This window comes from Camelus dromedarius, chromosome 13 (assembly GCF_036321535.1).
Source record: "Camelus dromedarius isolate mCamDro1 chromosome 13, mCamDro1.pat, whole genome shotgun sequence".
Classification (NCBI taxonomy): domain Eukaryota; kingdom Metazoa; phylum Chordata; class Mammalia; order Artiodactyla; family Camelidae; genus Camelus; species Camelus dromedarius.
In genome coordinates, this window is record NC_087448.1 from 25,064,866 (window position 1) to 25,086,380 (window position 21,515).

A 21,515-nucleotide genomic window follows, 5' to 3' on the forward strand; every position below is an offset into this window, starting at 1 on the left:
AAATACTACCCCTTGATCTAGTCACTCTGTTTTATTTCCTTTCATGGTCTTATTTACTTTCAGAAATTACTGTCTTTATTTGTTTTCTGTCTTTCAAACTGTTCCTCCACCCTCCCTTTAGAACCCAAGTTCTATGAGGGCAGGAATTTTGACTATTTTAGTTATCACTGAGACAGTAATCACTGGGACATAGATTCTAAATGAAGATTTTTAAGTTACTGGATAACAGAACAAATAAATGAATGAATGAACGAGTGACAGTAGATTATATGTGTATTTTTTTTCCTAGAGAGCCTAGAATGATTGGGCATTTCAATGTCTTAGTAAGTGAATGTATCAAAGAGGCAAGGAAGTTCAAAATTCTTTCCCAGATAGCATTTATAAGGCAATGATGATGATCAGTTTCCTCTCTTCTAGTGAAAAAAAAAAAAAAAAAAAAAAAAGAAACCATTACCCAACTTAGAAGGCATCTGAACATTTCAGTGATATCTCAGAAGCCATACTTCTCAAATGGCAGGACAAAGATCCAATAATAAGATTCAGAATGGTGCCCAACATTAGCATTGCGACAAAGTCAACATGCAATTCTGAAGTACATACAAAGCATTCAACAACTTTCAGGCATCTAGCAAAAGAGAAAATTTAAGAATGGGGCAAGCAGCAGGAATAGATTCCCAGATCCATGCAGTGTTTGAGCTGGTGGGCACAACAGCAAGCCAACGTTCCAAATCTCACAAGTTAAGTGTCAGAAAATAGACCCATGAGGGAAATGGCCTGCCCAAGTTAATACAGATATTTATTGGTGCCTCTGGGAACTGCTGAATGCTTTGGGATGCGTGGAGCTCTAAAAACAATTTATATACATTGAACAAAAATAACCAGTATTTTCAGTAGTAACAACAACAACAACAAAAATCAACATCATCATTGTTAGTTTGCCTCAATGTAGACCAAACAGTCACTTGTTTTGGTAGCGCTCTGAATCAAGCTGAGTAGGAAAATGTTCCAAGCACTCAGGATTTCCTATCGTAGTAAACAAGTCACAGAGTGCACCGACTGTGAGAACTGGACCATCTCATCACTCTTATCTAATTATAGGAGTGACTGCAATCAAACAATTAGGGATGTAGAGATTACCTCTCAAATAAATTTTTATTTCTTGGCCTTATGAAAAGAAATAAAGAGATTTTAATAAATTCTGTTTCCAAGATCACTACATATGTTTTATTTTGCTTTTTTTTTAGAGGGATACTGTCAAAGTAGAGCAATTAATTATTTTTTAGATGCATCTCTTAATTAGTAATAAAATTCAGGGCCTTGTATTCCGAGATTTAGGCAATCGTGTCCAGGAAGAGTATGCCAATCGTAACGTAATTCGTTGGCTGCAAAAAAAATGAGATCTTCCAAATTGTTGTGGGAATCTGTCATTCCCATGGTGCAAATAATCCCAGACATAATGAAGTGGACTTGGTGAATCAGAAGCCCTTCATTCTCCACTCCGTATTTATTCCATTTTTACAACAGCTTTTGATTTAATTTAATACATTATTGTAGAAGAAAGGGTCCATTAAACAGCTACAGAAAAGTGAGAATTATGCTCCTTTTAGGTTTTTTAAAATGAAGCATTAAACTGGAGAACGCTTTAAAAATGATATTCAAATGATTTTTAATTACTACAAAGGCATTGAGATGATAATACTTTATATAAAAGGGAGGGAAACTATTCCATTCGTCCTTTTCTGCCATGAATTCCCACTCTAAGAAAATTATTTCTTTTGATCTGCTCTGATAGCATGTAATAAAAGAACAATAAAACATATGGCTCAATTACCACTGCTTCTCATCAAGCATGAATTAATGAATATCAAATTATTATTAATTGTTTTTTTCTGGCTCCCTCTCCATAGGACAATGATTACACATTGCCATATTTTGACAAGCATTTAGCATTTAACACTTTGTGGACCAGTGTCCAAGAGGAATAGATGCTTGAAATCATTATACAGAAGAATAATTCTTTACATTTATCAACATTTAGAAAATATGTGATTATTTTTTATTCTCCTTAGTTTATGTCAGTGTTTCACAACTGCCTTAAACTCCCTAGAATTCCACCCCCTCAATGTTCCATATGCCTTCTTTGAGAGCAGCTTCTATCTGCACAGAAAATAGTTTATAAGTTCAATGTCTCAATTTTAGTAATAGTGCTAGTTCTCCACATGATTATTGAATTTTCAATTCCTTAAGAAAAAGCTCTTAAAAAATATAAGGTATAGCTTGAGCACTTAAAAAATTAACGTTAAGCAGCATGGCACAGAATATAATAAATTGTGATCACTCTACCTGACAGTATGAATGTTAGTGAGTGATACAGACACTGCACACAAAGATTCAGTGTAACTGTTTTATTTTCACAAGCCTTCTGTAAGTATAAAGTGCTATGTGATAGGAATAGATGTAACGTGCTAAGGAACATGTCTTTGTAGTCCATAACCATTGTTTCTCAGAGACTATTTGTAAATCCAGATTTTGAAATGCATGCAAAGAAAACTTAACAAATTATAATATGTAAACTAGTCATACGCTTTTACCCATTTCCCATAAATACACATCTTTCGGTTCTTAAAACACATTCTATAAAACTTATATCTGTGATAAATGGAAGGATGACACTAAGGTTAAATTGTTTAGATATTCTATCTAGTTCAATATGCTTAACAAACACATATTCAGCTATGCTTCTAAAGAGAAAACAAAAACTAGTCAGATTTAGAGTCTGACAGTTTTGGAGCAGAGAGCGACCTTAGAAATCATTGTCCCCAATGCCCCTCATATGACAAATAATAGCACAGAAATCCGAAAAAGTTAAAGTGATTTTTTGAGGTCCATCCAACATTATGTCAAAATTTATCTTTCTGTCAAAGTTCTATGAATATTTCTTTTGTATATAAAGGAAACATATCTTGCTTCTGTAACAGTTTTGTCACGATGTCAATAATGTCTGCAAATTGAAATTCTTCAGGAAACAAAAGTGAGAAAATGGGAAACTTGTCTATAATGGAAACCATGATACACAGCCTAACAGAGCAGAGGTGGATCTGGTCAAAGTTGACAACACTCACTGCCATCAGAAGCATCCTTTCTTTGATATCAGTAACTGGAACCACTTGAATTTTTCATCACTAAATTTTACCAGATACCAGATGGTTCCCTTTCTGTTTGTGACCTTAGTGAAGGCAATTAGATTATTTATGCAGTAGCAGAACTCTTAATTCTATACAAGAGTCCATCGTTGGTATAAAAGCTTTTCTAGATTGCATGTTCTTAAAAGAAACATTTTAATTCCTTAATGAATGCTTTCATCTTGATTTTCATGTTCCAGAATTACTGAATCCACTTCGCTGAAAGATTTAAAGAAAATAACAGTTAGATATACAATTCAGTACAAAAAAATAAGCCTATGACTAAAGTTTTAAAAATAATTATTCATCAAGGGGGAAGTGGTGGATGAAGCAGTTTACCTTTACCTTCTACTGAGTTCATCACTGTGGCATGGCTTTTGGTCATACCTTAAATACAGAGCTCGCATGGCTGGTACTCATTTATGACATGCCTCAGAGTCATGTCTTGACAGCTTACTGTACTATAAAAATGCACATAAACAGGGGGGGATGGTACAAAGATCTGAGTATTTTGGTAACCATATCTCCTAAACCATATCATGGACTTCTGGGAGTGAGAGTTTTAGAGCTGTGACCATGCATATCAAGGCCCCTTGATGTAACACTGGATCATGATAAGGCTGCTCAATTAGGACAAAAAACTAAAATGAGAAAGCAGAAAATAGAAGGCAAAGTATGAATATAATTGGGTTTGCTCTTGTTGATTCTGCAGCCTGATGGAACGTGGGTTTCTGAATATTTTTCAGAGCGTTTTCCAAATGTAGCCTCCCAGTACCTCATTCATATCACACATTTGTCATTAAATTCCATATTCTGGATTCCATGTGAAAAATCGCAAATGTTCCTCTCTCATTCACCACCAGCAAGACATCAGGAAACATGCCCTTTGCACAGTGCTGTTGGCCAGCTCCCCAGTATCATCGTGGTTATTCTATCTATTTACTAATGAAGTGAAAATAAAATGCTGATACTGGCTTTAAACACTAATCAAATTTCATAGGATTTTATATTGCTAACTTACTGTACACTGTGCACATCTTTTAAATCAACTTTTACAGCTTTCATGCTAAGTTTATTGAAAATACGAGTTAAAAATACAGGTCCTTAATGTTTCATCTGACATCATTTATGCTAATTAAGTGTCCAAATTATAGTAATGTTGGTCTTAAACTGGTAAAAAAAAATACTTAGATGCTATACTTAATACAGAATTATGTATCATTAAATTTTCCATTTAAAAATAACATTAAAAGGCATTCAGTATAATAACCAAATTAAGTAAAAAAGTATATTTCAGTGCAAATGTAAAAGGTCATTCACAGATAAAGACTTCAATTCCAACAATTATTTGAGCAAAGAAGATATGGTTTTGTTTGGAAAAAATGGAAAGTTTCCTAAAATAAATGACCTTTTGTTTAATTTTATCTATGTCTGATCTGATATCAGAATAAAATATAAAATGTTGACTGATTTTATGCCATAAAACAAAATGCTACCATTATATGTACTATCTGCAGTTGAATTTTTAATATAATTAATAAAATATTTTTACTTTCAAAATCTTTCATTTTCAATAGTATCAAATGCCCATTAATGTTAGTGACGATTTCTTACAGAGCTTAACACTTACCTACAACTTTTGAATAGCAAGGTTCACAATGTATTGTCTGCCTATAAATCCAAATACTGTCACCAGCTTGTAGGTTTTCCAAAGGCTGTTTGCATATTTCACACTGAAGAAAAAAAGGTATATATAAAGTTTACATTATATATGATGTTCAGATTCTTAGTGTAACAAGCTAAAAAAAACAAAAAACCTTTTAATTCATTCAGTACCATCCTCTGTAGCAACACTCAGAAAAGCCTTTAGAGAGCTCTTGAGGGAAAGTCAGGGAGCACTTGTCTGCAATCCACATGTCGAAATTTTCAAAGAAGTTCTCTTATAAATCAATCTATTATGCGGCTGTGCATTTTAGGGTACATTTACCACTGAAGTTTCTATTTAACTCACAATAGAGTAGATACACCTTTTCAAAAATTGATTATGCCAAAGACAAGATCACCACTGGGTATCACAAACAGAAACACTAAGGGAGAGCTATGCTGTCCAGGTATAGCCTCACTGAGCGAAACAAACTCCTGATTCTACATAGTGTTTAGGGGGAAGTTTGTTTTAAGCTGTGTTGGTTAAGGAGGCAGGGAAGAATTGACATCTGCCTTAGACCTGTGCTCACTGAAGCAAGTCCATTGCCAACTGGCTGACTTCCATGTTCACTGACGCAAGTTGTCATTGATCAATTCAACATGTTTAAACCAGTTCAGATGGTTCTCTATTATTATGGCTATAGAATAATCCATCTTTTCCTAGGAGTGTGGGGACATTTTTATTCTCAGTTAGTGGTACTTTACAATTAAATTGAAAATGGAAATAAATCACCCAAAGTATAATAAATGGAAATTATTCCTATTTATACCAAAGCAATAATCAGGAGAATTTTCTTCTTTTAAAAAGTTTTCTGATTAACAATTTTAAATAAAGATCTGTAGACTAGCTTTTGTTTCACTGAGTATCTTTTAATAACTAAAAGGAAATTTCACTCTCACAATTAAATACTTACAAAATTTTCAGATATTTTATATAGAATTCTATCTGTAATGGCCTGAAATTGGAAATTTTTTGCTCAAAATGAGACATCGTATTTCTGATTGTTTTGTGCCACTGTCTGAAGCTAACTGAAAGAGAAGCAATCAACTGTCTAGTTATTACACTTACTTGACTGAATTAGATAATCTGTATCAACCACAGAAATTAGTACTAGAAAGGAACCGGAGATTTAAGCTGCAGTTCTCAAACCGGCTGCCCATTAGATCTATCTAAGGAGCTTTTAAAAATACCAATGACAAATAACTGGATAAAGAAGCTGTGGTATATTTATACAATGGAATACTACTCAGCCATAAAATAGAATAAAACAATGCCATTTGCAGCAACATGGATGGACCTAGGGATTGTCATTCTAAGTGAAGTAAGCTAGAAAGAGAAAGAAAAATACCGTATGATATCACTTATATGTGGAATCTAAAAAAAAAGAAAAAAGAGGACACAAACTCATCTACAAAACAGAAACATAGCAGACAGACATAGTAACCAATCTTATGGTTACCGGGGAAAGGGGGTGGGAAGGGATAAATTTGGGAGTTTGAGATTTGCACATGTTAGCCACTATATATAAAAATAGATTTAAAAAACAAATTTCTTCTGTATAGCCCAGGGAACCAATTCAATATCTTGTAATAACCTTTAATGAAAAAGAGTATGAAAATGAATATATGTATGTATATGCATGACTGGGACATTGTGCTGTATACCAGAAATTGACACATCATAACTGACTGTACTTCAATTTTAAAAAGGATGAAAAATAAATAAATCTAATTGCCTTCCCCCACCAAAAAATAATAAATAAAAAAATTGTAAAAACAAAAACCAATTCCCAGGGATCATCTCTAAGATTCTTGATTTAATTGGGGCTAGTACCAAACATTCTATTTTTCTTCTAATCCCCCTGGATGATTATAATGTGCATTCGGGAAGAACCACTGATCTAGTCAGCTATTTATTTTACAGATGAGGAAACTGAGGCTACACTAATTTAGGTGACTGTCCAAAGTCACACAGCCACAATTAGTGTCAGTCAGAATGCCAACTCAGTTCTTCAGATTCCCAGTCAACTGCTCATCCAGCTACACCAAAGATCATAATGTTGATCTAACCAATGCTTTTGTGAGAAGAAAAGACATGACATGAAAACACATACTGTGAAGCATTCTCTATGGAAGCTGTATTGTTACTATACTGCCACAATTAATTATAATTAATCATGCTCTCAAAAGCAGAGTCTCAACCATTGTTAAGCCCATCAGTCCTAATTCATGATACAAGGAGCTGTTAGCTTTCTTCGTAACACTTTCTTTTCCTTTTTGGTTTTCATTATCTATTTTATGTAATGTATGATTTATGAAAATGCTGCAGAAAACTTTGTAACGAGAACAAGTGTTTATCTTTTTACAGGTTTAAATCTGTAGAGTAAGAGTTATAAATGTGTCAGTAATCAATTCTAAGCCTAGAGCCAAGAGAGTAATTATAAATCTTGGAGGTTGAGGCTGCAGAACTCTGAGAAATGTTTAAATAGTGCATTATTAATGTGCATGGGAGTGTTTCTGAAAGCCTTAACTTCATCTCATATATTTCATTAAATAATTATTTTTACTCCAGTCATTATGCAATTTATATTGAGTTAAATGCAATAAACATATCCTTACCTTGAAGCAAGTGGAATGGCAGCAAATTTGTAATTCATCTAAAATCATCTTAGTTTCTGTGCCCAAGGGTTTTCGACAGTAAGTGCACATATCTCTTTCAATGACAGACCTATAGAGACGTAAGCAATTAAAAATAAATTTGTCATCATGCAAAAGGCAGATGTATTCCCCATAAAGTCATATGGAAATGATATGTTAATTTTGTTGATACTTTAGTAAATTGTATAAAAATCAAGGAAAGTTCAGGATTTACTTATCCTAGTGATAGAGTTGATTCTTCTCCTTATCTCAAAATGATATCAAAGAATTAACATGAAGGAAAATCTCAAATTATTAATTCATTAGCAATCAACAGTGCATCTGGGCAGAGCAAAGATGTTCACAGTTTCCTAATTGAACTAGGTCATAAGTACCCCTTGAAGCTAGAAGAGGGTTTTGAATTATTAATGTACATATATCATAGAAAAGTTATGCTGCAGATTAGTATAAAATTTTAACTCTTAAAACATTCAATAGGACAAAAACAGAAATCTATTCAAGAATGTGTTGGTAAATTCACAAATGATGGCTGGTACCTGTGGTGTCCTAGACGCTAGGGTATAGAGTCCCAAGGTGCTCCTCCACACATTTCTTTCAATGTCATTGTAAGACTTAGAATATTGGAGTGCTTTTCATGACAAAAATTCTCCAACGTGACATAACCTCACCACAAATGTGATGGGGAAAAAGAGTTTTGTTATTTATTTTGGAAAAATAATGTTCAATACTGTTTATAAATGATCAGTCCAAAAGACCTTGTGTCACATCGAAGCCTTAAGAAAGGTCAATAACTGTGTGATTATTTTTCTTCTGGAAGGTCTTAGGACTGTCTTAAATAGCGCCTTGCAGAGTTTACAAGTCTCGGGGTGTTAGCACACATGCCTGAGACTTCCAGAGTAGGACACACAATGGGGCGGTGAAATAACGATAGTGAAGACTCACACAGCGCTAATACAGTGTCACACATCCAGCGCAGCCCCCATGCACTTTGCTTATATGAGCTCATTTACTCTTCAAGACATCTCTGAGAAGCAGGCACTATTATTTTTATCTCTATTTTACAGAAGAGGCACTGAAGGGTAAGTAAGTTGTTCCTGTCATGCAGCCGGCGCGCGGCAGAGGCAGAGTGTGAATGAAGGCAGAGCGGCCCCAGAGTCCTGCGCTCCCTCTGGGCCTGCCGGTGAGGTCTACTGGGCCCACTGGGTTAGAAAGAACTAGTCATGCCCAGAAACCAGGATCCTATCATCTGGCTCAAGACTAGAAGCAGAGAGTAGGGGAAGTAGAGAGGAGGAGATGGTGGGAGAGGAAAGGGATTGGAGTAGATAAACCTTGACTAGTTTTAGACTCTCAGTCATTCCGGTAACCTCTCCTAAACCTTATGTATATAAATAAATATTTCCCTCTTTCGATGATCTCTCTAGCTGCTTGCTTATATATTCCTGGCAGATAGTCTCCTAGGCATTATTTATACCCGTACGTACATATGTACATACATACTTCAATTTCCTGTGTAAGACTGTGAGCACTTGAGGAATAGAAAACAGGTGCTCTCCAGCATGCTTCCTTTCCAGAGACACTGAGATAGGAACTGGGAATAGAAGGAAGCGTGAGATGGTCTCTGCCAATGAGAAGCTTTCTTTCCACTGGGGTAGCCAGGTGCATGATTCAGTGATCACCACATATTACAGATGTGGGGAAAGAGTTAGGAGAGCACAGCCAACGGAGCAACTAATCCCCGGGGTGAAGTCAGGAGAGACTTGTCAGCGCAAGTGCCATGTGAGTTAAAGCTTGAAGGTGAAGGCGCTCTCAAGGAGAGAGAGGTGCTCTCAAGGTGATCTCGGGGAGGAGAGAAGGGGTGCAACGGAGGGATTCCAAGCAGAGTGAACGGGATGTTCCAAGGAGCTACAAAATGAGGGTGGCTGGAGTCACTGAGCATCAGTCAGTATTCTGCAGGACCAGCTTCCCTTTAAAGGCCCATAAATCATGTCCATTCTTTATCCTGTAAAGTGCCACTGGCCACTTTAAATGGGACTGACGTGTTTAGATAAGAACTGGGTGGTGGGGGGTGGGGGTGGGACACAGCTAATTTCACACAATAATCAACAGAAAAAGTTGCTTGATTGACTGGTTTTATCAGAGAATTGACTTCTGCTCTGATGACTAAAAAAAATTTCCAGGATCACATGAGGAACAGGATTGAAATTCTTCATATTAAGAGCAACACTTCAATGAAGAATGTTTTCCTTCCTTAGGTTAACAATAAAAATTTGAGCCCAGGGAAAGCTCTGATGTTAATGTCATCCTTATTAAGAGCATACTTTTAGTTAAAGAGCTTTTCAAAACACTACGAAAAATCTAGCTCTGATTTTTTGGCTATCTAGATGGTATTTGGTGCTTGTATGGGCACACCAGAGAGATGACTTAAAGGCAAGACACTCAGAAGCGCATTGGTAATATAAGGTTTTATAAAAGTGACCAAGGGGTATAAATTTGATGGCCATGTTTCCCTTAGTTTATTTTTTCAGGGATTGTTTTTTGAGTACTGAGATGCCAAGCACTGCATTACAAGTTGGGGCTATGCATAAAAATGAGCTATGTCCTTATCCGCAGTGAGCCATATTTCCAGCCCCACTATAAAGAAACACCATCAATAGAACACTGGAAATTGGCATTACAGCTGGTTTCCAGTGATTGGGTTGAAATGCTAATTATTTACTTCATTCCCTCCGCTGGAAGTCTGCAGACCACACTCTCATGAGCATCAAATATTTGCCTCACTGAACATTAAATGGAAAAAGAGAATAACCAAGAGTAAAAGCCTGGGGTCAGTTTACCAGCACTAAATTGATGTTCATTTAACCCCTTCCTGGGAACTGCGCGTGGGCCCACGTGGGTCACAGCAGTATATCCACCAAGCTTTTTGCAAGGTGTGCTGGCTTCGGAAAACCACAAGGAGCGAGGGCTGAGGCCACAGTCTAGGGATGCAGTGAAGCCTAGATGCTAATAATGTGGCAGTACTGGGGACTCCTGGGATCACTGACAGCGGAGACGCGGGTCTGGGAGACAGCTGAAAGGGCCAGAAAGCTCTATCGGAATCAACTGCATCAAAATTAAAGAACAACAGCCAGGAAACCAAGGAACAAACTCCTGGATGCAGAGGTTGCTGGACTTCGCTCCACTCATACACGCACCAATAGAACCATCACTGTCAAGAGTGTCATTTCCAAGTTCAGTGGAGAAGAATATAAACATATATTTCAATGCTATATATATACTAAAATACATATTATATGTGATATATAGTATATATACACATATCTAATACAGCATTTATAGAAATATATACACACATATAATATATAAGGATAGATACACTTTTTAAAAAGTGTATACTTTGATGTACGGCAATAAAGACATACTCACCTATCTGAAGTTGAATAAACAGTTTGTATGTATTTTCCAGAGATATTCTCCTGATAGCCATCCTTTGGTGATTTACTAGAAACAGACACGTTGGACATGTGAGAATTGGACTATTTCCCTGGTCCTGAAGTATATACCCCTATGCAGGAGAGGAAGCACACATGCCCCCACTCACGCAGCCTCATTCTAACTATTCTTTGTGAATTCTTTGTGATGTCACAAGCCAGGACAATGTACTGACACTTCTCTTTTTAATCTGGAGACTATTGATATGCAAGCCACCTCCAGGTTGATATAAATTGACATATCTACCAAAGTTAATACAGAATGGGGCAAGGACCAGGCAAGAACAAGTGTAAGCAGGAAAAGCAGTTAGTATTTTTCGTGAACTTTATACCAGCACCGTCCTTATTTTTACTAAAAGAAAGTTCTCTGTAGTCTAACATAGATTAAAAAAAAATACACAAAGCACGAGCCAGTGCAAGCAAACATTGACAGACACCACTCATGTAGAGAAATACTCTTGAACTTTTAGAGAAAGCTATAGCAGTTTTTAGTTTTACTTGAAAACATCCAAGAATAGTTTAGAATGAAAGCAAAAATAGTCACTTTTAAAAATCCAGTTTGTTCCCTTAGATTGCTCTACTTTGTAAACGTCACTCTCTCCTGGAGACGAGTGAAGTCCGGTCTGCAATGCACTGACCAGTTGGTGAACCCACAACTGCTTCCCTAGTACTTGTGCTACCTGTGAGCATATCAGGACTGGAAGCAGTGTGTCCCTGTTATTTCATACAGTGAGTGATAACTCCACAGCCCTCACTTGGGATTTCTTGATGAGAAATCTTTCCCTCTAAACTGCCGGTAGGCAGACTGCTGTCAGAAATAGAATCCCATTTTATGGAACACACAGCTCACAGTGCTAAATAAGAATCTGCACATATTCATGCGTGATGCATATACCATTACTCTCATTTTATTGGTCAGAAAACTGTGGTTAAGTAACTTTGCCGAGACTACATGGTCAGTAAATGACAAACTAAGAGTCAGTCCCATATTTGATCCTCTATACCATACTGAGTTGTCAGTGTCAATTTTAAGGAGAATTGGATTAAGTAGAAAAATCAAACTCGAGGTTGTATTTTACAAGGTAACCTATTTGTCGGTTTGAGAAATCCTGATACGCCCTAAATTTCTGGGAGCCCCCTCCCCAGATACCCTGTTTTCTGGGCTCTTTGAAATGTGTTATGATTAACAAATGTGTACGTATATCCACATAGGCATGCCCCACCATTAAGGTCCCCACAATTAGGCTAATTCTTGTTTTTGTGCTCCTTAAAAATTGAATGACTTGTGAATCCCTGACTTTGGTTGACATTTTCCTCAACTTCCATCACATCAAGCAGCAGTTTTGTGGGCCAGAGCATATTTACTAAAAGTTATATCCTTTATTTCGGTTTAGAGGTAAGCAACAGTTGACAGAACCATTTAATTAAAGTGTGACTCCAAATTAGCATGGGAATAGTTGTGTGATTTTATAAAGTTTATTTATGGTCATGTATGCTTATGTGACAACTTTCAAATAACTGCCCTATCATGTATACATGTGTTATATTAAAATATTATTTAGTCCATCAATGACTTTGCATAAGTATTTGACAACTACTTAATACTGGAAAGATTATAAAGAGTTATATACCTAGAACTCAATATACTCTTATTTTAAAAATAATCAATCAATTAATTAATTATTTAATTGAAGTATAATCAGCTTGCAATGTCATGTCAATTTCTGGTGTATAGCATAATGTTTCAATCATACATGTATATATATATTCTTTTTCATTATAGGTTACTACAATGTATTGAACATAGTTCCTTGTGCTATACAGTATAAACTTGTTGTTTATCTATTTTATATATAATAGTTAGTATCTGCAAATGTCAAACTCCCAGTTTATCTCTCCCCACCCCCATTTTCCCCTGGTAACTAAGTTTGTTTTCCATGTCTGTGAGTCTGTTTCTGTTTTATAAGTTCATTTATGTCATTTTTTTAAGTTTCTACATATGAGTGATATCATATGGCATTCTTCTTTCTCTTTCTGGCTTACTTCACTTAGTATGACAACCTCTAGGCCCATCCATGTTGCTGAAAATGTCATTATTTTATTCATTTTTATGGCTGAGTAGTATTCTATTGTATAAATATATCACAACTTCTGTATCCAGTCATCTGTCGATGGACATTTAGGTTGTTTCCATGTCTTGGCTATTGTAAGCAGTGCTGCTATGAACATTGGGGTGCATGAGTCTTTTTGAATTAGAGCCTCCTCTGGATATATGCCCAGGAGTGGGATTGTTGGATAATGTGGTTAAGTCTATTTCTAGCTTTTTAAGGACTCTCCATATTGTTTTCCATAATGGCTGCACCAAACTGCATTCCCACCAGCAGTGTAGGAGGGTTCCCCTTTCTCCACAGCCTCTCCAGCATTTGTCATTTGTGGACTTTTGAATGATGGCCATTCTGACTGTTGTAAGGTGACACCTCATTGTAGTTTTGATTTGCATTTCTCTGATAATTAGCGATATTGAGCATTTTTCCATGTACTTATTGGCCATCTGTATGTCTTCACTGGAGAATTGCTTGTTTAGGTCTTCTGCCCTTTTTTGGATTGGGTTGTGTGTCTTTTTGCTATTAAGTTGTATGAACTGTTTGTCTATTCTGGAAAGTAAGCCCTTCTTAGCTTCATCTATTGCAAATATCTTCTCCCATTCCATAGATTGTCTTTTTGTTGTGTTTATATAGTTTCCTTTGCTGTGCAACAGCTTATAAGTTTAATTAGTTCCCATTTGTTTATTTTTGCTTTTATTTCTGTTAGCTGGTTAGGTTGTCCTCAGAGAACATTGTTAAGATTTATGTCAGAGAATGTTCTGCCTATGTTTTCTTCCAGGAGGTTTATAGTGTCTTGTCTTATGTTTAAGTCTTTAAGCCATTTTGGAACTTAATATGCTCTTAAATGTTCTGCTATTTGAAAAAAAGCAAGCATACCCTAAAATAATGGCAATTCTTCTTAAGCATAGACTATTTCAAAATTATAAACTATATATAGCAAAACACTTCAATTTCCAGTACCTATTCTCCATGTATGTCCTTGTGTACACAACAGTGTCCTTTGGTCCCACATGCCTAGTTTCGGCGTTGGAGCTGCAACACAAACCATTTTACTTTATGGTTAAAGTTTGTTTACAAGGATGGTCAAATTAAGAAGGCAATTATCCGATTCAGTGAAAAAAAATAATGCTCATATATTCCTTCTAAACTGTTACTTTGAAATATAAATATTAAAGTGCTATTAATTTACTTCTGTAAAATTTATGTCTCCCATTTTGTCTCAACTTCCACTATCATGGCCTACTTGCAGATTACTATCATGAAAATTGGTCACTCAGTAAGTCTGCTGTACAGCATGATGACTATTTGGAATATTTGTGTAATATGTTTTGGTGTCCATTTCCCTGATATCCCATTCATATATCCAAACCGTAACTTTCCCTATGTATCTCAAGCCAAAAATGGACCTTAATTAACCAACATGGTAATATCTGATTTAATGAAACCTTTAAACGTACCTAAAGAATATCAATGTCAATGTCACAATCATTCTTTACAAAAAGAAATTGTTGATCTCTTAGGGAAAATCACATTTTACACTTTCCTATCCAAAAGTCACAACTTACCAATGACCAAGTTGCTTACACAACACTTTTGTATAAGCCTGTTTAGTCACTGATACATTTTAAAAGTTCTGCATTTCAAAGGAAGAATCAGGTTGTATGTGAATGTTTAAAAAAAAAAAAGGAAGAAAAAATCCAGAAGGCGAATAGTTGTGTCATTTGTTTTATAATTGACCACAGTACCTGCGAGTCTTCTTGGCTTCATAAGAATAGGCAATGGCTTTAGAGGACAGATTGTTTAAAGCATCAGTAGATCCACTGACTTGGCCATCTTGCCTGAGAAAGCAAATGCAAATATTCAGCACTTAAAATCAAGGCCATTTAGGAGTTTTTTTGTTTTATTGAAATGCTGTTCAATTGGCATTTTTTACATACAGTGAACCTCTTTATGTTGTCCCAGTTTCTGCACAGATACACAAACAGAATACATGTACTGTTTTAGTCCTCCACAGAGACCACTGTCTCACCTTTAAGAATAATCTACCGGCATTGTCACATTATCTAACACTAGGATAGAAGGCCTTTTACTAAGCACAGGAACCATCTGAAATTGGTCCCAGTGACATTTCCACAGCAGCAGTGCCTTTTCAGAAAGCTTTTCACATACAATATATCTGAGAGTTTATCAATTTAATGAAAATCATCCAGGGGCTGCTTTGAGAAATTCCGGTTTCCTTTTTGTTTTTAACGGAAAGCAGTACTTTGAAGATTGCAAAAGAACTTTGACCTAGATTTCTGCTAATCTAAAAATGTCACTTACGCTTAACAAAGTGTAGGCATATTTGCTTTTTCCAGTGAAACAGGAATATTTTAATGCAGGAATAGTGAAAGCTTTAGCTCTTTCTCCTCCCCCATGTTAGTATACTCTGACATAGGACAGACATAAAGAGTAAGAGAATTTAGATCTTAAACATAATTTATCATTCTTGACTGGCCTTTTCCTTCCATTTCCAGACAGCTCTTAAAGAAGAGGAAAATATTTGTTCACATACTATCATCTCTGGCATACAGAAAACCATTTTCCAGTTTGAAGACAGATGTTTCACAAAACATACAACTGAGTTAAAATGATACTAAGTAATGAAAAAGTGGAATTAATATTATTGGAAGATTCTCCAACGTGATCATTAGAATATGTCATTCTAGAACAACGGAGCTAGCAAGGAATTATTTGGAAATATTCAAATCATATAATATACAATACAAAACCCAATTTTAGCAAATAATTTCAAAGGACAATGGTTGTCAGTGAGTGTGAAATGTGCCTGTATTGTCCTCAGAAAGGTAAAATCAAATATCACCAGTTTGCAAAATGTGCAGATAGGAAAAGGAAACCATTTGCTAACAGTCCTGATAAAGATTTAATTGTGTTCCAACACAATTCTTATGTTGAAACCCTAACCCCCAGTGTGATTTGGAGATAGAGCCTATAAAAAGGTAATAAAAGATAGGCAAGATCTTAAAGGTAGGGCTTTAATCCCATAGGACTAGTGACCTTATAAGAAGAGGAGGAGATACCAGAGATCTCTCTTTATCTCTGTGCACACCAGAAGAAAGGCCATGTGAGGACACAGCAGGAGACAGTCATCTGCAAGCCAAGAAGTGAGTTCTCAACCAGAAACCAACCTCCAAGGTAACTTGATCATGGACTTTAGCCTCCAGAAGTGTGAAAAAATAAATTTCTGTCATTTAAGCTACCCGGTCTATGGTATTTTGTTATGGCAGCCTGAATGGACTAACATAAGTAGCACTTGTGGAATGGAATAACACAACTAACACAGTAACACAAGTAGTTGTGTTTACAATGAGATTAATGACCATGCTTTTAAGAAAGACATAATTTTTATAACTGTAAATGAAAATCAAATGTGAGTAAATAAATTTAGAATATGGAACAACAAATTCTTCATTGGATTTTTATTTATTGCTCCTCATGTAGCTATGGAAGATGACTTAAAAAAAAAAGAAATCTTTTATTTTGGAATAACTTTAAAGGTATAGAGTAGTTGCCATGACAGTACAGAGACTCCCAGTAGACCCTTCACCCAGCTTCTCCTAACGCTAGTATCTCATACAACTATGAAACATTTGTCAAAACTAAGGAATTAACATTGGTACAATGCCATTAACAAAACTACAGATTTATTCATATTTCATCAGTTTTTCCATCAATGTCCTGTCTTAATTTCAGATCCAAATCAGGATATTACTTCCACATAATCACCATGTCTCTTTACTGCTGTAAGGTTTGTAATGGTTGCTAAGTCTTTCTTTGTTTTTCATGAGATGGTGATAAGTTTTACAAAGGAAATCCTATCTTAATGCCAATAAGTGGTAACACAATTTTTAAAAATTATTTAGAACCATAAAAATCATTAGAGAAACAATACTTTGGCAACCAATGAAACAATCTGCAGTGCTTTTTAAAACATGACTGGGTCCCACAGGCAGATATTCTGACTTAATTGGTTTGGTGTATGGCTTGAGCATTTGGATTCTTTTAAACCTCTCCAGTGAGTCTCATGCGTATGTCAAGGTTGAGAGCCACAACCTTAGAGGCAGCCCAACATCTTACCCAAAAGAGCGCTGGTTTTCGAAGTGTGGTCCCTGGATCAGCAGATGATTCTGATATAAAAACGATTTGGGAAACAGTACAATAGAGGACTCTCCCAAAGTACTCCTCTCAGATGCCTTGAATAATATGCATAAAAGAGAACTCATGACTTAACAATGTTTGCTGTTTGACAGCTTTCTTGTTAAGAAGTTCTCTTTCATTGAAACAAATTGCTGAATTGTAACTTCCATTCAATGGTTACAGTTTTGTTTCTTAATTAAATAACTCCATAAACTATAAATCCAAGTATTGTGTTGGAACTTACAAAATTCCAAATGGAATTACACTTGAGAAAATGTTTTCTGCAGTGGAAGTTCACCTGGAAAATTTAACTATCTCGCACCCTCATCTACTGCTGGTAAGAACATCAAATGGTACAGCTGATTTGAACAACAGTCTGGCAGTTCCTCAAATGGAGTTACTACAGGAACCACCAACTCCACTTCCTAGGTATAAGATAAATGAAAACACTTCTACCCAAAAACTTATATATGAATGTTTATAGCAGCATTGTTAATAATGGTGAATTATAGTCCAATAATGGAAACAACCCAAATGCCTATCAATTGATGAACAAATAAAATTCGGTATATTCATTCAATGGAATATTTGACAATAAAAGGAAATAAAATATTGATACATGCTACAACATGGGTGAATCCAGAACACATTATGCTAAGTGAAAAGAGCCAGTCACAAAGGACAACCTATTCCATGTTTCCATTTATATGAAATGTCCGGAATAGGAAATTCAAAGAGACAGAAAGTAGATTAGTAGTCACCGAGGTCCCAAGGGTTAGAGGAAAATGATGTGTGACTGCTAGTGGATATGGGGTTTCTTTTTGAGGTGATGAAAAGGTTCTGAAGTTGATTGTGGTGATGGTTGTACAATTCTGTGAATATACTAATTAGAAAACATATATTTATGTGGACCTCCAATTACTATACAAAGTGAATACATTCAAAGAGTAAACCAAGTCAACCGTGGTGTTTTCCATCCACACACCCTCTTCTGTGCAGATGGCCACAACCTCACTGCCTTACCAAAGGAGATCAGACAGACCATGGCAAGCTAGAGGAAGGTGGAGTTATGAGGAAGGAGAAACTGGGAGACAGCTAAAGTTCTTGGTTATCAAACAGCTACAGCATAGAGAATAAGGAAGCCAATAAGCAGAGGGAAGAGCAGGAGAAAAATCAGCAGAAGCCAACAACACCCAGGAAGTAGCTGAGCTACAATAATGACAAAGAATGAAGGTTATAATGTCCAGGAATTCCTGATGGAGTGTCCTCTGGTCAAGAACGGACAGCGTTTCAGTGCAGGCCTTATGGAGCCTGGCCATGCTACCATTCCTGCTCTTGAATTTCCATTTCCTCATTAATCCTTCCAACAAAACCCAACTGAACAAGCCCAACTGAAGTTGGAACACCTCTCAAATCACATCCTCTGGGAACTTCCTTGATTATACTTAATCATTTACTTGTCTTTTTTTTAACCTGGATCACTTCCAAATAATATTTGAATGAGAGTGGTTAATTGTAAGCCTGGTACTATTTCCAAAACAGTAAACGTTTTCCAATAGATCCTATTGAAAACGTATCCTCCCTCATTCTATCAAAGGCTTGCCTGGGATCAATAAAATGAAAGCAGATGATCTGGGGAAGAGCCAAATATATGCAAGAGCCCCTTAGAGGCATGAACAAACAACCAACCAGTAAACCAGCTCTTTTCCTGCTTTTCCACTCTCTGCACCCAATATCAACAATATCATTTCTTTACATACTTTTTTTTTTTTTAACAGAAAAGGCAGCTGTACCTTAAGAAGGTTAAAAATAGAAGCCCATTGTTTTTAGGTATGGGGGGGAAGAACTGCTAAACATGGAAGGCTTTTAAAATTCTTTCCTAATTTAAACAATCTGTAACAACAATGAAGTATAGCTTCTATCCTAACCTTCCTTGTAGAAGAAACAAAGTACAACAGTTTTAAAGCCAGTATAGTTTGTGGTGTCAAGAAATTCCAAAATTAGGTCCTGTTTTGTGGCTGCGATGAGTCTGTGCATTCTTTTAGCACTAGGTATCCAAGGAAGAGATTCCCAGAGTGCTTTCTGCACACTGAAAACCTACCAAGCAACAGTGAGCAAAAATAAATCTTCACAGTCCAAGTGCAAAGCACTGAATTTCCATGATGCCTTTTACACTAAACCACTGAACAGCAGGCCCTTAGTCAGAAATTCTAACAGCATTCAAATTTTGTTAATTTTTCCCCAAATCAGCTATTAAGCACCCTGTACATTGCTTTTTTTTTTTTTGTATTCAGAAAATATTTATACTTAAATATCATAGTATAGTTCAACTTCTCAGAAAATCTTCCAAGATTATATAATTTATGCAAGTTCATATGGAATTCATAAGAAAAACATAAATTATAATAAGACTTACTTTCCATTCTTATTCTTAGACATGTTTGAATTTACTTCAATTAAATTTTCCAGGTTCTGGTCTCTACAGGGAAAAAAAAAACATTTAGTTACATATAATTTTAGGAAATAAACATTAGAATAACATTTCAAAAGATCAGTACATAATCTTAGACGCAGTCATTTGTGATTTTTTAGAATAAGGGACATACAAAATCTGATATTGAATTTTTTGATCTATACAACTCAAGTATGAGGGTGGATTACACTGGTGAGAGAGAAATAAAGAACTAATTTTTTGGAAGGTTTGTGAAATCTGGTCTGAAAAGAAACAACTGAAAGATATACACATTCAGCTAACTTTGAATGAGTACTAACTTTGTGTCACGAAGTTCTAACTTGTGTATTTCTACATGGATTATCTCATTCAGAGCTCACAAAATCTTGCAGGACAGCCTATGGGGCTCAGGCTAAGGGAATTTTCCAAGGTCACTTAGTGAATTTGTAAAAGAGTCAAGATTTGAGGCTGAGTGACCTGCCCATCTGAAACCAAATCTTAAATGTTTAATTAGAGACTTCATTCCAGCTTTTTGCATGATAGAAACATGAGAAGTCAACCCAAAACACGAACAAGCAATTCACCACGTGGAAGATGAATGGGACAATTGGATTCTTAAATCTTGTGCCATGATAATGGTTTGACACATCTTCATGAGATACAATGTCCTCTGGTATGTTATTTATATATTATTTATATATTTGCTATAATACTGGTAGCTCTTTTTTCTTCCCCATGAGTTTGGAAAAGTCTTTGTCACAAACTCTATTGGTGTGGAGGATGGTTTAAGAGTCAGAGTGAGGCCATGACTTCTCCTATTTCCTTGGGCGAGTTAGTTGACATTTCTCAGTTTCCTTTTGCAAACTAGGATAATAATACCTAATCCTACAAGGTTGCGGTGAGAATACATGACTTCATGTAAATAAAATTTGTGGGCATGATCACAGTAGCGGTGAGTGAACTGAATAAAAATAAGTACGTGATAGTTAACAGAAGTGTAATGACACAGCAGTAGGCAATATGGATTCCAAAATTTTGAGGGACTACATTTTCATTTTTATTTCTACCCTAACTTTTCACATCTTCAGAATTAACTCTAGTTTTCATAAACCTCCCTTCTCTGACCCTGAATAGATTTCAAGTAAGGCTATTTTACATGGAATCAGTGTATGGACTCTCACAAAATTAATATTGATAAGGATGAAAATTAATATTAAAAGTCCGCATATTTATGTGGAATGAGATTTAATACTCTTTTAATATAATATCCAAATGATCAATAATTGATAAATATGCTAATTAGACAGCATTCCACAGCTACAGTTAAACCTCACATTTAACATACTAGCTGCACATCTTTGAAAAATGTAGAAATTAGTTAAATTATTTTTTAATGTGAATGATAGTAGAAAATATGCCAATTAATATATGTAAAAAGTACAGGATTTCAGAAGCAGCTCAGGAGTATCAAAATCATTTGATTCTGCAGTCAGAATGATATAAAATTCAAAACTAACTTCCTCAACATAACTGCTAGGACTGGGTGAGGAAACCTCTCAGGTGGCATCCTTCAAGCTGAGAAACAGAAACAGGAGGCTTTGTATTTGCCTGACCCCTGACGGTCCTTCCCTAATTACTTCTTAGCCTCAGGGGTCACCATACTATTTTAACAGCCTCAGCATGAAATGATCCTCCCCTCAACATTTTAAAATCATACTTTACCAAATAC

The 21,515-nt window shown here is 35.8% G+C and overlaps 1 protein-coding gene across 7 annotated transcripts in view; it reads right to left on the bottom strand.

The window, feature by feature from the left end:
• Nucleotides 1-430: 430 nt before the first annotated feature.
• SCEL (sciellin) overlaps nucleotides 431-21,515 on the bottom strand; it is a 266,901-nt gene continuing 245,816 nt past the window's right edge. For 3 of the 7 annotated variants that reach the window (XM_064493053.1, XM_064493052.1, XM_064493054.1), the window contains 7 exons: nucleotides 19,751-19,813; nucleotides 14,883-14,975; nucleotides 14,098-14,169; nucleotides 10,968-11,042; nucleotides 7,506-7,614; nucleotides 4,813-4,915; nucleotides 431-3,401 (listed from right to left, as the gene is read on the bottom strand). In XM_064493053.1, the coding sequence (XP_064349123.1) occupies nucleotides 3,385-3,401; nucleotides 4,813-4,915; nucleotides 7,506-7,614; nucleotides 10,968-11,042; nucleotides 14,098-14,169; nucleotides 14,883-14,975; nucleotides 19,751-19,813 (532 nt within the window). In that variant the 3' untranslated portion in view covers nucleotides 431-3,384. The remainder of the gene's footprint in view (nucleotides 3,402-4,812; nucleotides 4,916-7,505; nucleotides 7,615-10,967; nucleotides 11,043-14,097; nucleotides 14,170-14,882; nucleotides 14,976-19,750; nucleotides 19,814-21,515) is intronic. The other 4 variants (XM_064493059.1, XM_064493057.1, XM_064493055.1 and 1 more) reach the window with 2 other exon arrangements.